The sequence below is a fragment of the Equus quagga genome, chromosome 13, assembly GCF_021613505.1.
Source record: "Equus quagga isolate Etosha38 chromosome 13, UCLA_HA_Equagga_1.0, whole genome shotgun sequence".
NCBI lineage: Eukaryota > Metazoa > Chordata > Mammalia > Perissodactyla > Equidae > Equus > Equus quagga.
Window position 1 is genome coordinate 42283233 of NC_060279.1, and position 16837 is coordinate 42300069.

The 16837-nt window shown below is 35.5% G+C and overlaps 1 protein-coding gene across 3 annotated transcripts in view; it reads left to right on the forward strand.

The window, feature by feature from the left end:
• Positions 1-16837, forward strand: part of GOLPH3L (golgi phosphoprotein 3 like) — a 54318-nt gene that overhangs the window by 21056 nt on the left and 16425 nt on the right. For all 3 annotated transcript variants that reach the window (XM_046680504.1, XM_046680505.1, XM_046680503.1), the window contains exons 3-4: positions 6884-7015; positions 8199-8313. In XM_046680504.1, coding sequence (XP_046536460.1) covers positions 6884-7015; positions 8199-8313 — 247 coding nt within the window. The remainder of the gene's footprint in view (positions 1-6883; positions 7016-8198; positions 8314-16837) is intronic.

Sequence of the window (16837 nt, forward strand, 5' to 3'; positions counted from 1 at the left end):
AGTAATGAAAATTCCTTTTTCTCATAAGTATCAGACTGTGGGAAAAAGAAAGACATAAGTTACTGTTTTTGGTGCTACAATCACTTTAAAATTTTTAGAGTAATAAATAAAGGATAGTTTTACTGGCCAGAATGAGATTTAAATCTTTTGTAGGAATATTCAAAGATTACCAATTGCTTTCCTTTATTTTGGATTTCTTTTTCACTGGCAAGGTATTACCGTGTTGGTTTTTCCCTGAACTTTTGATAATGGCTTTATTTTAAGGAAAAAGAATCTCAACTGGAGGCCCTGAGAAAACTAATAAATTGGTCATTATGACTAGTTTTGCATCTTTCCACCCAACTTCCTGAATAAGCCTGAAAGAATATTATCTTCATGTAGTTTGTTTAGAAATTTTGTCTGTTTGTCTAACTTTATAATCCATCCTTCCCAGTCATGCTGAAATCATCTGTTAAACCAGAATAACATCCAGGTCACAGTTCCTCATTCCCATTATGATTAAGCAGAGTGAGCTTTTAATGCATAATCTCTTTAGTGAAATGTCTCTATTGGCTCTGTAGACATAGAAATATGAATAGGAGTTGGAATGAATCACATTAATTTATAAAAGAGGAATTTAGATCAAATAAGGAAAACAGTGTATTAACTCTTCTTAGAGTTTTTTCTTAGAGGAAAAAAGTGAAATAAAATTAGTTTTGCTTATATAATTTTTTTTCTTGTATAATTTTTGACAATCCTGGAGATAATTATACAGACTTTAGCCTTTGGAATTGGGCATATAGAAAAGGCTTCAAGAAGACACAATAAGATTCTTTCTCTCTTGGAAGATGAAGCAATTTTAACTTTGAATCTTCAGATTTGGGGGGAGGGAAGGATTATTTTTTCTGAGGTTTTTCCTAATAAAATGATATTTTCTCAGTGTAGATAATTTAGAAAAATTAGAAAAACTTTTTTTAACGTAGATGGTATTTTACATAATTGTGATAATCTTGAATACACAATTATGTATTTGGCTCTTTTTCATTCAGCTTTATCCAAAGGATTTTCTAATGTTATCCTAATGTTAGCTATAGCTTATGCTCATGTTAGCATAGTTTTTAATGATGCTTTAAGTTTCTTTGTTTTCTTGCCTTTTTTTACCCCAAGCAGACAACTTTAAAATCTTTACCCTAAGCAGGCAACTTCAGAGTTGATTTAAGGTGTGTCTTCAAGGAAGTTTGAATAAGGAATACTTGACTAGGCGGAAATTCAGCATAAAGTATTGACTGAATTTATGGAAATCTCATTGCCCAACCTTTTACAAGAGCAAAATGACATTATAAAAAATTTAAATATGTATAATCTTTGACCCGAAAATTTCTTCTAGGAATTTTTTCAACAGAAATACCTGCACAAATACTCTTTATAGCATTTTGTAATGGCAAAAAACTTTGAGCAACCCAAATACATCAGTAAGGACTTAGATAGACAAATTATAGTGCATCTAAAATTAAATACTTTGCAGCCATTACAATGAATGAAACAGATCTATATTTACTGATGTGGAAAGATATCCAAAATAATGAGTGAGTGGAAAAGTTGCACTCAGTATGATCTCATTTCTGTAAATAATATTAATAAATGTATATTAGAATATGTATATAAATCTAGGAAAATACCCACTAAACTGTTATCTGGAGCAGATAAGATAGGAGACTTTCGCTTTATAAATTATACATTTCTATAATGTGATCTTTTTTTCTTTCTTTTTTTCAATCATATGTTTACAGTCAAGACAAAACAAAGTCCACTATCCAAAGATCTCATTCCGCCAGTCCTCCAAGATTCTCTGTTGGTCATGAGGCAATGTGTGATTCCATTTATTTTAGTAGATCCTAAAATGTTTCTCTTTCTCTTTCCCTCATGTATATATCCTTTGGTAATTAAATTTAATGATTGAATGGTGAACTTTAGTATGTACGTGATAGATCATCCTGCATACTAAAGCACTCGCCCTTTAACACAGAATCTTTATCATAGATGGTTTGAGAATTCACCAAAGAGCTAGATATATTTACAGGAAAATGGACCTTAGAATTATAATTATTTTTTAAAACTCTACCTGTGTATTTTTGTACTTTTTTCTATTGTGGCATATGACTCAATAAAAAGAAGCTTTTTAAAAACTTATTTGAAGAGTTTTACCTATTATGAGATACTATGATGGAAAAAGGTGAAACCCAATTTCTACATCCTGGTCTCCACTGTTTCCTTATTTACAGTGCGTCTCATTTATAGTTCTGTTGACAACCTGACATCACTGTCACTGAAACAAAATTTATATGGTCAGGAAGAAATGATAAAGGGAAACTTTCCTATAATTGCTTTGATACTGGCTGAAATGTTTGTGCACCTGTTGACACTTATAAAGTCATCAGGATTATGTAGAAATTATGCCTAAGTAAATAACATGTTCTAAAGTAAGTTATAGTTTAACCTTAATTGTATAAGGTTAAGTTCTATAGACAGCTAAGTTGTATAAAACCAAGTACTGATCTAAAGAAAAAGCTCACTCCTTCCTTAAAGAGGAGTTACAAATATGACTCTTGAAGTAGGCATGAGGCAGGCAATGGAGGAAACTAATCCCAGCTTTGAGTCTAAGATCAGGCCCTCAGGAAGTTTGGATATGTGTAGGGATGTGTCTGGTTCAAGCCGACCTTTTGCCAGGTGAACATATTTACTTTCAATCATAAGTTTATGCTTTCAGGAAACATTTATTGAGAAGTACTATGTATCAGTCAGATACTCTGTTCTTAAGGAATTTTATAGTCTACTAAGGACAAACAGTTGATTGCAATGTAATATAATAAGTGATAGGGGAGAAGTATATATATATATGTATATAGACACACCTAGGTGAGGAACCTAACCTGGAGGGTGGAGTGGAGGGAAACACAGTGTTAGAGACAGTTTCATGGAAGATGCAACCTCTGTACTCAGTTCTTAAGAATGGGGAGGGGTTGGGGAAGGAAGAGTGCCGGTTCTTCTACAACAGGGAGAACTGTCTGTGCAAAGGCCAGAGGCAACATGATGCATTAAGTATACTTAAAGTAGTTCTGGAAAGCTAGAGCAAAGTGTGCTAAGGAAAAGAGACTCGAGAGAGACTAGTAAGCAGCCCCCTGGTTTGAGTGCTATACTAAGGAATTGGGACTTGACTGGGAGGAGAATTTGAAACATTTTTAAGTAGAAGGGAAGGGAGTTTTGTAATTAGATTTGAGCTTAAAGATCATCCTGGCTCTGGAAGAAATGGAATGGAAGACCTCTACCTCTGGCAGTATAATGGTCAGATATTAAAGTCTTGAATAAACTTAATTTTTTTTAATTTTTTTTAATTTTTTCCTTTTTCTCCCCAAGCCCCCCAGTACATAGTTGTATATTCTTCATTGTGGGTCCTTCTAGTTGTGGCATGTGGGACGCTGCCTCAACGTGGCTTGATGAGCAGTGCCATGTCCGCACCCAGGATTCAAACCAATAAAACAGTGGGCCGCCTGCAGCGGAGCACGCGAACTTAACCACTCGGCCATGGGGCCAGCCCCTAAACTTAATTTTTAATGTATCGCTGGGCCTTCGGAAAGTAAAGGAAATCTTCAGGGCTCCCAAACAAACAACAAAATTAAAATCCTAGAGGAGCCAGCACCCTGGCGTAGTGGTTAAGTTCGGTGCATTCTGCTTCGGTGGCCCAGTTTCATGGGTTCAGATCCCACGCACAGACCTACACCACTCGTCAGCCACACTGGCGGCAACCCACGTATAAAGTAGAGGAAGATTGACAGAGATGGTAGCTCAGGACTAATCTTCCTCAAGCAAAAAACATATTGAGGACGATTAGCAACAGAAGTTAGCTCGTGACTAATCTTCCTCAGCAAAAAAAAATTTTTTTAATCTCCTAGAGGTGAGCAATAAACAAACAAAAACCAGATTGCCCTGGGGCAAATTACCAAATCAGTCCAGAGATTCAGGAATAAATCCTGGGGTTGAGAAAAAATGGGGAAGCCAGGTTTAAATGTGATCCCAGTTGTGAGGCAGTCTCCCACTCCCTGCATGTCTGACTCTCAGCAGAAGCAAATGCAGATCTTCCTCTCTGGAGGAAGGCATCCTCAATTTAGGCCTCCAGAATCTCACAGATTCACAAAAAGTTAAATATCAAATCAAGTATCTTATGTACAAAGAAACACTCATGAGAAAGAATCAGCAGAAATAACAATAGGTCATTCAAGGATCTTGGATATTGAAATGATCAGACAATATAAAATATCTATGATGTTTTTAAAGAGATAAAAGAATCGCAAAATCAACAAAAAGAAATGATCACAAATGACCAGGCAAATGTGAAAAATAACTGCATAGAACTTTTAGATGTGAAAATAGTTGAAATCAAAATGTCAGGGTTCGTTTAACACATTAGATACATATGGAGAGAGTAAATTGGAAGGCAGATATGAAATAATTCTTCAGAAAGCAACATGGAGACAAAGGAAACAGAAAATAAAAGAGAGTTTTAAAGACATGGAGGTTGAATGAGAAAGATTGAAGTCCCAGAAGGAAAGAATAAAGAAAATGGAGGAAAGCCAAAATTCTTAAAAGATAAGAACTGAGAATTTTTGAGAACTAAGAAATGAACCTACAGATACAGGAAGCGTAGACCAAACAGGATAAGTAAATTCACACACAGTCATTGTAGTCAAACTGCAAAACAGCAAGAGAGAAGATCTTAAAGGACTGAAGAAAAAACACCAATCACCTACAAAGAAACCACAATCAATAAGAATGATAGATTTCATGCTGCAACAATCAAGCCTTCTAGAAGAAGAAGGTGTATTATCTTCAATGTGATAAGAGAAAACTGGCAACCTAGAATTTTATGTCCAGAGAAACTTTCGAGAACAATGGTAAAATGAAGACATTTGAGGTAAACACACTAGAGTTTGCCTCGAACGGACTTTCATTTAAGGAAATTCTGCTTTAGGAAGAAGGAAAATTGTACCAGAAAGGAGGTCTGGGATGCAAGAAGGAATGGTGAGCAAAGAAATTGGTAAGCGTCTGAGTAAATCTAAACAAGTACTACCTGTATAAAATAATTATGATGCTAATGATAATATCTAGTTTTTGAGATAAAAAAAGACGAAATATTGGTCAACTAGGAGAGTGGTTAAAATATTGATTCATTTTAAAAATAGATCTTATATTAATTTTAAATTATTTGTAATGCACGTTAAAATTTCAAGGATAACTTTCCTAAAGAAAAGAGAATGTGTAACTCCCAAACCAATAAAGAGGATAAATGGAATTAAAAAAGATTTTTTAATAAAAAAAATTCTTTGCCACTATTTAGTTTTGTGATGTCTGTCATGTTAATAACCTCCATCAGCCTTAATTTCCTCATCTTTAAACTGTGACTAATAGTAGTACCTCCCTTATAGGATTATTGTGAAGATATAATCAGATAATGCATGCAAAAAAGCTTAGCACAAATCTATTACATAAAGAGTATTCAATAAATATTAGGCATTACTGCTATTAACAGTGATTTAGTTTTGGTGTTGCTTTAAAGCCATGCTAAACCTCCCTGCCACATCTCCCTCACCTTCTCTCCAGTGAGAGAGAATGCTCTGCCCAAAGATGGCTGAAGAGTGTTGAACAGTTCTGATAACTCTGATGGGTCTTCTTAGTGTTAATCATAACTGCTTGCTCAAAACTTTCAGGATTCAATATTGCTTTTCCGTAAGAAGTTCAAAGCATCAAGACTTTCCACAGCCTGGCCCCCAACCAACTTGATCTCATGATTTCTCTTTAAATCCTTGAGTTAGATCTCTAAACATATTTAAGGTATCCTTCCTTGACTCTTTTGCTTAGAATAGTTTTTTGAAGCATAGGTAGAATTTGGATGATTTCCTTCATCTGAAAAACCCTCTCTCTGCCAAAGTCAACCTATTCTTCAAACCCCAGTTCAAGTCCCATAAGAGTTCTTGATTACTCTAGCCCAAAAGTGATTTATAATTTGAAAAACTATCATCTAAACCAAACTTCCAATAGTTATGTCTGTCTCTTCTGTTACTTTTTCAACTGAGCTTTTATTTAAATTTTGTGTTATCACAGAACTTTCCTCAAGTTTGCATGGTCTTTCCTGCTAGACTTTCAGCTCCTTAAGAGAGTGGCTATTTCTTATATGTCTTTGTATCCCCTCCAGCTCCTAGAGGGAAGGGAAGGGAAACTAACATTTAGTGCCTACTTTATGCCAGGCACTATGCTAAGTGTTTTCTTATATATAATGCCTCATTTATTCCTCCCAGCAAACTTATAAAGATAAATGTTAGTGTCCCCATTTTACAGGTGAGGACATTGCACTTGAGAAAGGTTAAGTAACATACCGGAGGTACTCAACTAGTCAGTAGCAGAGTTGAGTTTCTACTATACCATCCATCAAAATAATAATAATATTTTGCAAATAATACGTATCTTAGAGGAGTGAAAGGCTCAAAGGGTTTATACATTTTTCTTCTTGACTTATTTGTATCCCACTCTGAAATTTAGAGTGTCATGGAAACAGATGTCAAAGAAGCCAAAATTCTTCTCAAAAATTAAAATTTGATATGCCAGTTAACTAACAGCTGAACCATAGGAATTCACAAAGAGTTTGAAGTCAGACAGAAGATAATATTTGGGGGAGTTTAGATTAAGGGAATTAAAGAGAGATTCTTTGATTCTCTACTGCATTTTGAGTTCCTGCAATGTGATGCGAATCACAAGTAATGAATCACAACCAAGTGGACCATTCTTAGGGTATTTGCTGCAAGTCTGGATCCCTTTGAGAACATGGTTTCTCTTCTCTTTGCCCCTTTTCTAGGGTTACACATCTTTCTGGAATGACTGCATATCATCTGGCCTGCGAGGGGGCATCCTGATAGAGCTGGCCATGCGGGGTCGAATCTCGCTGGAACCCCCCACCATGCGTAAGAAGCGATTACTAGACAGAAAGGTACAACATCTTCTGTGAACATCCTCTTAACTTATAAAAGGGCAGATACGAATGGTCCATTTTGGAGAAATAGGACGATTTGAGTACTGAGACAAGATAAATATCACTACTCAGCTGTCCCATTGTCTAACAGGTTTAATTACCCTATAGCAGAGGAAGAAATTCGATATCCATAGTCTAATAGTTATAAGTTCACGGTTTTGTCTTCTTTTTTGTGCAGAAAAATCACATTTAGAATGCTGTTGATTATTTCTTCCTCTATATCTATAGCTGCAACATTATGAAAGATAGTATAATATAGGAGAAGGCAAACATTTGGGTCAGGTGTAGTCTTTACTTAACTCTGGTCATCCTCAGATAACCATTCAATTACTCTCCTTCCATTTACTGGAAGTCCATTTTCTTACTACTCTTTCTTCTACTCACAACTTCACTGTCATACTCAGCACTCTACTAAAACTACATTCTTAGGTGTCACTAGCTTCTATTCAGTCTTCAATTTATTTTTCTCTTTTAACCTGTATGTGACATTTGACACTTTTGACCACCTCCTCCTACTTGAATATTTCTCCTTTCCTGGGCTTTGTTATATTACGTTTTCTCGCTTCTGTCACTGTGCCCTATTTCCTTTACTTCCCCATTCCTTAACATGTAAGTCTCAGTTTGTATCCCTTTGCAAAACTTTCTATCCTTTTGAGATATCATCTACCTTTACAGCTTCATCTATCACGTTCATGATAGTAGCTCCCAAATTTCTACGCCTGTCTTTTTTTCCATTCCCAGGAACATATTTAACTATTGGCTAGACATTTCAACTTGGCTATCCCGTATCAGTTAAAACCAAATTTTATCAACTTTTCCCCAAAGCTGGCTTCCTTTTCTGACTTTCCTACCTTTATTAATTGTTTCACAATTTGGTTTTCCAGACTTAGAGAGTTATTATTGAATCTTTTCTCCATTATTATTTATATCCAGTTTGTCACTAGGCCCCACTTCATATGTTATTTTTGTCTCTTCACTATCACCTCATACTAGATTTTAAACTTCTGGAAGACAGGGACAGGATGTTATGCTGCTTTGCATTTCCTACAGCACTTAACTAATGATGTATATGGCATATTGAAAGATTTTAACTTGAATGAAGCGCATGAACCAGGGCCCCTTGTTCCTTCTTTCCTGACAGGTGCTGCTGAGGTCAGACAGCCCGACAGGTGATGTTCTACTGGATGAAACTCTCAAACACATCAAAGCAACTGAACCCACAGAAACTGTCCAAACATGGATAGAGCTACTCACTGGTAAGATGACTCAAAATGATTCAATAATCCCACACTTTGTAATCTGTATCCTAACCTTAAGGTTAGGAAAAGAACTACAGAAATTCAGGGTGTTGGGTAAGATATATATTGTTCACTGTTTGACTATACTTAGGAGGGTCAGAAAAGACTTGATTAATCAGTACAGAAGGTTTTCCAAAGCTTCACCTTACCTTCTTCCACCCCATCCCATAAGCTCTTCAATATTATTCTTCACGAGAAATTTTTTTTAACATCTTTATTGAGATATAATTCACATACCATACAGTTGACCCATTTAAGGTATACAATTAAATAGATTTTAGAATATCCACACAATTGGGCAACCTTCATCACAATCTAAGTTTAGAACATTTCATCACCTCAAAAATAAACCCCCATACTCATTAGCAGTTTTCTCCACATTTCCTGCCCAGCTCTAGGCAACCACTAATCTATAGACTGTCTCTATAGATTTGCCTACTCTGGATATTTCGTATAAATGGAATCATACAGCTTATGGTTTTTTGTGACTGGTTTCTTAGGACAATGTTTTCAAGGTTCATCCAGGTTGTAGCGTGTATCAATACTTCATTCCTTTTTTCTTTTTTAAGGTCAAGTTCAAAAACTTACATGAGTAATTAGATCTACGGCATAAAATTTTAGGAGCATCTTCCTGCAAGGCACTTTGAGGTCACAGCCAAGTGTCACCTTTGGAACAATTTTTTTTTACTGAAATTTTTATTGAGATATTTATAAATTCACATGCAGTTGTAAGAAATAATACAGAGAGATCCCTTATATGCTTTGCCCAGAATCCCACACTGGTAACATTTTATGAAACTATAGTTTAATATGACAACCAGGATATTGAAATTGATACAATTCACCAATCTTAGTTTTTGCCAGTTTTAACTTGACTCCTTTTTATTGCCAAATAATGTTTCATTTTATGGATGTACTGCATTTGTTTATCCATTCATCAGTTGATGGACGTTTGAGTTATTTCCACATTTTGGCTATTATGAATAATGCTACTGTGAACATTTATAGACAAGTTTTTGTGTGCATGTTTTAATTTCTTTTGGGTAAATAGTTAATATTTTTTATTTTGGTAAAATATAGATAACATTTATTATTTTAACCATTCATAAGTATACAATTTACAGTGTTGTGTAACTATCGCCTCTCTTTATACCCAAAGTTTTCTCATCACCCCAAACATCACTCTTCCTCCCTGGACCCCTCATTCCCTGGCAACCTCTCATCTACCTTCTGTCTGTATGAATATGCCTAGACTAAGTAACTCATATGAGTGGAATCATACAATATTTGTCCTTCAATGTCTGGCTTATTTTACTAAGCATACTGTTTTCAAGGTCCAGTCATGTTGTAGCATATATCAAAATCTCATCCCTTTTTATGGCTGAATAGTGTTCCATTGTATGTATATATCACATTTTGTTTATTCATTTCATCACTTGATGGACACGGGTTGTTTCCACCTTTTGGCTATTGTGGATAATGCTGCTACAGACATTGGTGTACAAATATCTGTTAAAGTTCCTGCTTTCTGGGTCATATGCTAGTTCTATGTTTTGAGAAACTGCCAAACTGTTTTCTACAGAGGCTGCACCCTTTCGCATTCTCACCAGCCATGCATGAGATGCTAGTATCTCCACATACTTGTCAACACTTGTTATTTTCATATTTTTTGTTTTGTTTTGTTTTTAATTATAGCCATCCTAGTAAGTGTGAAAGTGAAAGTGGTACCTCATTGTGGTTTTGATTTGTGTTTCCATAATGACTAATGTTGAGCATCTCTTCACGGGCTTATCAGCAATTTGTATATCTTCTTTGGAGAAATGTCTGTTCAAGTCTTTTGCCCATTTTTTGAGTTCTGTTGTTGTTGAATTTTAGAAGTTCTTTATATATTCTAGATATCAATCCTTTATCAGATATATGATTGCATATATTCTCTCCCATTCTGTAGGTTGTCTTTTCACTTTCTTGTTAGTAACCCTGATGCACAAAAGTTCTTGATTTTGATAAAGTCCAGTTTATCTATTTTTTCTTTTGTTGGCTGCGCTTCAGGTGTCATATCCATGAAACTGTTCCCAAATCCAATATCATGAAGATTTTCCCCAGTGCTTTCTTCTACGAGTTTTATAGTTTTAGTTTTTAAATTTGGTTCTTTGATCCATTTGGAGTTAATTTTTATATGTGATGTAAGATAAAGGTTCAACTTCATTCTTTGACATGTGGATGTGCAGTTTCCAAGAACTGTTTGTTGAAAAGATTGTCCTTTTCCCCTTGGATAGTCTTGGCAACCTTGTTGAAAATCAGTTGACCATATATGTGAGGGTTTATTTCTGGGCTGTCTATTTCATTGCATTGATATGTATGTCTGTTCTTATGCCAGTGCCGTACTGTTTTAACTTCCTATCTTTCTAGTAAGTTTTGAGGTCGGGAGGTATGAGTCCCCCAACTTTATTCTTCTTTTTCAAGATTGTTTTGGCTGTTCTGGGTCCCTTGCAATTCCATATGAATTTGAGGATCAGCTTGTCCATTTCTATGGAAAAGGCAGTGGGAGTTTTGATAGAGATTGTGTTGAACATGTAGCTCTCTTTAGGTGGAATTGACATCTTAACAATGTTAAGTCTTACTGTCCATTAAAATGGAATATCTTTCCATTATTTAGGTCTTCGTTAATTTCTTTCAGCAATGTTTTATAGTTTCAGTGTACAAATCTCTTACCTCCTTCGTAAGACTTATTCTTAAGTATTTAATTCTTTTAGACACTATTATAAATGGAATTTCTTTCCTAATTTGCTTTTCATATTATTTATTACTAGTATATAGAAACAACTGATTTTCTGTGTGTTGATCTTGTCCCCTACAACTTAGCTGAATTTGGTATTAGCTCTAATAGCTTTTTTGTAAATTCTTTGGGATTTTCTATATATAGGATCATGTCATCTGCAAATAGAGGTAGTTTTAGCTTTTCCTTTCCAATTTGGATGGCTTTAATCTTTTTTCTTTTTTTTTCTTTTTTTTTTTTAAATTTTATTTTTTTCCTTTTTCTCCCCAAAGCACCCCGGTATACAGTTGTATATTCTTCGTTGTGGGTCCTTCTAATTGTGGCATGTGGGACGCTGCCTCAGCGTGGTTTGATGAGCAGTGCCATGTCCGCGCCCAGGATTCAAACCAACGAAACACTGGGCCGCCTGCAGCGGAGCGCACAAACTTAACCACTTGGCCACAGGGCCAGCCCCATAATCATTTTTCTTTTTTGTCTAATAGCTCTGGCTGGAACTTCCAGCACAGTGTTGAATAGCAGTGGTGAAAGCAGGCATCCTTGTCTTTTTCCTGACCTTTGAGGGAAAGCTTTCAGAATTTTACCATTGAATATGATGTTAGCTGTGAGTTTTTCATACATACTCTTTATCATGTTGGGGAATTTTCCTTTTATTTTTAGTTTTCTAGAAGTTTTTGTCATGAAAGGGTGTTTGTTTTTTGTCAAATGTCTTTTCTGAGTCAAATGAGATAATCGTGGGTTTTTTTCCTTTGTTCTATTAATGTGATGTATTACATTTTTTATTGAGATATAATTGACATATAACATTATATTAGTTTCAAGTGTACAATATATTGATTTGATATTTGCATATATTGTGAAGTGATCACTACAATAAGTCTAGTTAACATCCATCACCACACAGAGGTACAAATATCTTTTTCTTGTGGTGAGAACTTTTAAGATCTACTTCCTTAGCAACTTTCAAGTAACACTAGAATATTATTAACTAGAATTTTCCAGCTATACATTACATCCCCAGGACTTACTTATGTTATAACTAGAAGTTTGTACCTTTTGATCACCTTCACCCATTTCACCCTCCCCACCCCGCTACATACACTCACCTCCAGCAACCACCAATCTATTCTCTGTACCCATGATTTTGTGTTATTTTTTTTTTTACTTTTTGGGGTTTTTGTACATTCCACATATAAGTGAGATTGTATGGTATTTGTCTTTCTCTGTCTGACTTATTTCACTTAGCATCATGCCCTCAAAGTCCATCCATGTTGTCACAGATGGCAAGACTTCCTCCTTTTTTATGGCTAATAATATTCCTGGGTGTGTGTGTGTGTGTGTGTGTGTGTGTGTACATACTTAGGTTGCTTCCATGTCTTGGCTATTGTAAATAATGCTGCAATGAACATAGGGGTGCATATATCTTTTCAAGTTAGTGTTTCATTTCCTTCAGATAAATACCCAGAAGTCAACTTGCTGGATCATATGATAGTTCTATTTTTAATTTTTTGAGGAAGTTCAATACTGTTTTCCAAAGTGCCTGCACCAATTTATATTCCCACCAACAGTGCACAAGTGTTTGCTTTTCTCTACGTCCTTGCCAGCACTTGTTATTTCCTACGTAGAGAAGGGTTCCCTTTTCTCTACGACCTTGCCAGCACTTGTGATTTCCTGTCTTGTTAATAATAGCCATTCTAACAGCTGTAAGGTGATATCTCATGTGGTCTTAATTTGCATTTCCCTGATGATTAGTGATGTTGAGCTCTTTTTCATGTATTTTTTGGCCATCTGTAGGTCTTTAGAAAAATATCTATTCAGATTCTCTGCCCATTTGATTTTCTTATGTCATATTCCTGAGATAAATTTTATTTGATCATGGTGAATAATCTTTTTAATATGCTGTTGGGTTCAATTTCCTAATATTTTATTAAGGATTTTTGCATCTGTATTAATAATGATTATTGATCTATAATTTTATTTTCTTGTGATGTCTTTATCTGGCTTTAGTATCAGATTATCCTGGCCTTATAGAACGAGTTAGGAAGTGTTCCCTCTTCAATTTTTTGGAAGAGTTTGGAAAGGATTGGTGTTAATTCTAGTTTAAATGTTAGGTAGAATTCACTGATGAAGCCCTCTGGCTGGGATGTTTCTTTGTTGGGAGGTTTTTGATTACTAATTTGATCTCTTTACTTGTTATAGATCTGTTGAGATTTTCTGTTTCTTCTTCAGTCAGTTTAGGTAATTTGAGTGTTTCAAGGATTCTGTCCATTTCTTCTAGGTTGTCTAATTCATTGGCTCACAGTTGTTCGTAATATTCTCTTTTTTTTTAATTGCTTTTTCTCCCCAAATCCCCCCAGTACATAGTTGTATATTTTACTTGTCAGTTCTTCTAATTGTGGCATGTGGGATGTGGCCTCAACATGGCCTGACGAGTGGTGCCATGTCTGCACCCTGGATCCAAACCTGGGAAAACCCAGGCTGCTAAAGCGGAGCATGCAAACTCAACCACTTGGCCATGGGGCCGGCTGCCCATCATATTCTCTTATAATCCTTTTTCATCTCTTGTAAGGTTGGTTGTAATGTCCCCACTTTCATTTCTGATTTGTGTCTTTTCTCTTTTTCTTTGACTGTCTAGCTAAAGGTTTGTCAATTTTGTTGATCTTTTCAAAGAACCAACTTTTGGTTTCTTTGGTTGTTCTGTGTTGTTTTTCTGTTCCCTATTTTATCTCCACTTTAATCTTTCCTTCCTTCTACTAGCATTGGATTTACTTTGCTCCATTTTTTCTAGTTCCTTAAGGTATAAAGTTAAATGATTGATTTGAGATCTTTCTTCTTCTTCTTCTTCTTCTTCTTCTTGTGAGGAAGATTGGCCCTGAGCTAACATCTGTGCCAGTCTTCCTCTACTTTATGTGGGATTCCACAACAGTGCAGCTTGACGCGCGGTGCTAGGTCCATGCCCGGGATCCAAATCTGCAAACCCTGGGCTGCCATAGCAAGGTGCACAAAATTAACCACTACGCCTCTGGGCCAGCCCTCTCTTTCCTTTTTTTCAATGTAGTCATTTACAGCTATAAATGTCCTTCTGAGCGCTGCTTTCACGTATTGCATACATTCTAGTATGTAGTATTCTCATCCATTTTGAAGTATTTCTAATTTCCCTTGTGATTTCTTCTTTGACGTATTAGTTGTTTAAGATTGTTTAATTTCCATATATATGTGAATTTTCCAGCTTTCCTTCTGTTACTGACTTCTAATTCCATCCCGTTGTGGTCAGAGAAGATACTTTGTGTGATATCTATCTTTTGAAATCTGTTGAGGTTATTTTGTGGCCTAACACACAGTCTATCCTGGGGAACGTGCCATGAGCACTTGAGAAGAATGTATCTTCTGCTGTTGTGGGTGGAGTGTTCTCTGTATATCTCTGTATATCTGTCAGGTCTAATGAGTTTATGATGTTGTTGAAGTCTTCTATTTCCTTAACTGTTTTCTGTCTACTTGATCTATGCCTCACTGAAAGTGGGATATTATAAAACTGTCCATTTCTGTCTGTTCTGTCAACTTTTGTTTCATGTATTTTAAGGTTCTGTTACTAGGTGTGTAAATATTCATAATTGTTATATCTTCTTGCTGTATTGAAACTTTTCTTAATATATAATACCCTTCTCTGACTCCTATTACCTTATTTGATTTAAACTCTATTTTGTCCAATATTAGTATAGCCACCTCTGCTCTCTTTTGAGATAAATTTCTCTATTTGAATAAAATTTTTTTTCCATCCTTTCACTTTCAATTTATTTGTGTCTAAAGTGAGTCTCTTGTAGATAGCATATAGTTGGATCATGTTTTTTTTTTTTTTTTAAGATTTTTTTTTTTTTAAGATTTTATTTTTTTCCTTTTTCTCCCCAAAGCCCCCCAGTACATAGTTGTATATTCTTCGTTGTGGGTCCTTCTAGTTGTGGCATGTGGGACGCTGCCTCAGCGTGGTTTGATGAGCAGTGCCATGTCTGCACCCAGGATTCAAACCAACGAAACACTGGGCCGCCTGCAGCGGAGCGTGTGAACTTAACCACTCGGCCACGGGGCCAGCCCCAGTTGGATCATGTTTTTAACCCATTCTGCCAATCTTTGTCTTTTGATTGAATAGCTTAATCCATTTACATTTAAAATAATTACTGATAAGGAGACACTTATTTCTCCCTTTTTGCTGTCTGTTTTCTATATGGCTTATAGCTTTTTTGGTTCCTCATTTTCTGCATTACTGTATTCTTTTGTGTCTACTTGATATTTTATAGTAAACATTTTGATTCACCTCTTATTTTCTTTTGTATGTATTCCATAGACATTTTCTTTGTTGTTACCATGAGGATTACATTATTAAATTTAACATCCTAAAGTTATAACAACCTAATTTGAATTTACACTAACTTAACTTCAATAACATACAAAAACTCTGCTCCTATACAGCTCCATTCCACCCTCTTTCTGTTTTGATGTCACAGATTGTATATTGTATATATATGGTGTATATATATATTGTATATACATTGTGTGCTCAATGACATAGATTAATAATTATTTTTTAATGTATTTGTCTTTTAAAGCATATAGAAAGTAAACAGTGGTGTTACAAATCAAAATTACAATAATCCTAGCTTTTATAGTTGTCCATGTATTTGCCTTTATTGGAGATTTTTATTTCTTCATACTGCTTCAGATTACTGTCTGGCTTCCCTTCATTTCACCCTGCAGCACTCCTTTTTAAAATTTCTTGGTGGGCAAGTCTAATGGTAACAACCTTCCTCAGTTTTTGTCTATCTGAGAAAGTCTTAGTTTCTCCCTCATTTTTGAAGGATGTTTTTCTGGATATATAATTCTCAGTTGACAAGTTTTTTTCTTTCAGCTCTTTGAATCAGCCCACTGCCTTCTGGCCTCCAAGGTCCGTGATGAGAAATCTGCTGATAATCTTACCAAAGATCCTTTGTGTATTGACTCGCTTCTCTCTTCCTGCTTTCAAGATTCTTTATCTTTGGCTTTCAGCAGTTTGATTATAATGTGTCTCAGTTTTATCTGACATTGAGTTCGTTAAGCTTCTTGAATTTGTATATTCATGTCATTCATCAAATTTGGAAAGTTTTCAGCCATATTTCTTCAGATATTCTTTCTGCCCCTTTTTCTCTCTCTTCTTATTCACTTTTTTCACTTTTTTTTTCTTTCTGTTCCCCAGACTCTATACTTTCAATTGTCCTATCTTTGTGTTTGCTAATTCTTTCTTCTGCCTGCTTAAATCTGCTTTTGACCTGAAATAGTGTATTTTTCATTTCAGTTATTGTATTTAAGCTCCAGACTTTCTTTTTGATTCCTTTTTATAATCTTTATCTCTTTATTGATATTCTAATTTTGTTCATACATTGTTTTCCCATCTTTATCCATATCTCCTTTAGCTCTTTGCTAAATGATGTGTCTTAAAGGAGCATCTGTACGACAGTTGTAGGGGCTGGCCCTGTGGCTGAGTGGTTAAGTTCACATGCTCTGCTTCAGCAGCTCAGGGTTTCACCAGTTCAAATCCTGGGCGTGGATCTGGCACCACTCGTCAAGCCATGCTGAGGCTGCATCCCACATGCCACGACTAGAAGGACCCACAACTAAAAATACACAACTGTGTACCAGGGGGAAGAAAAAGGAAAAATAAAATCTTACAAAAAAAAAAAA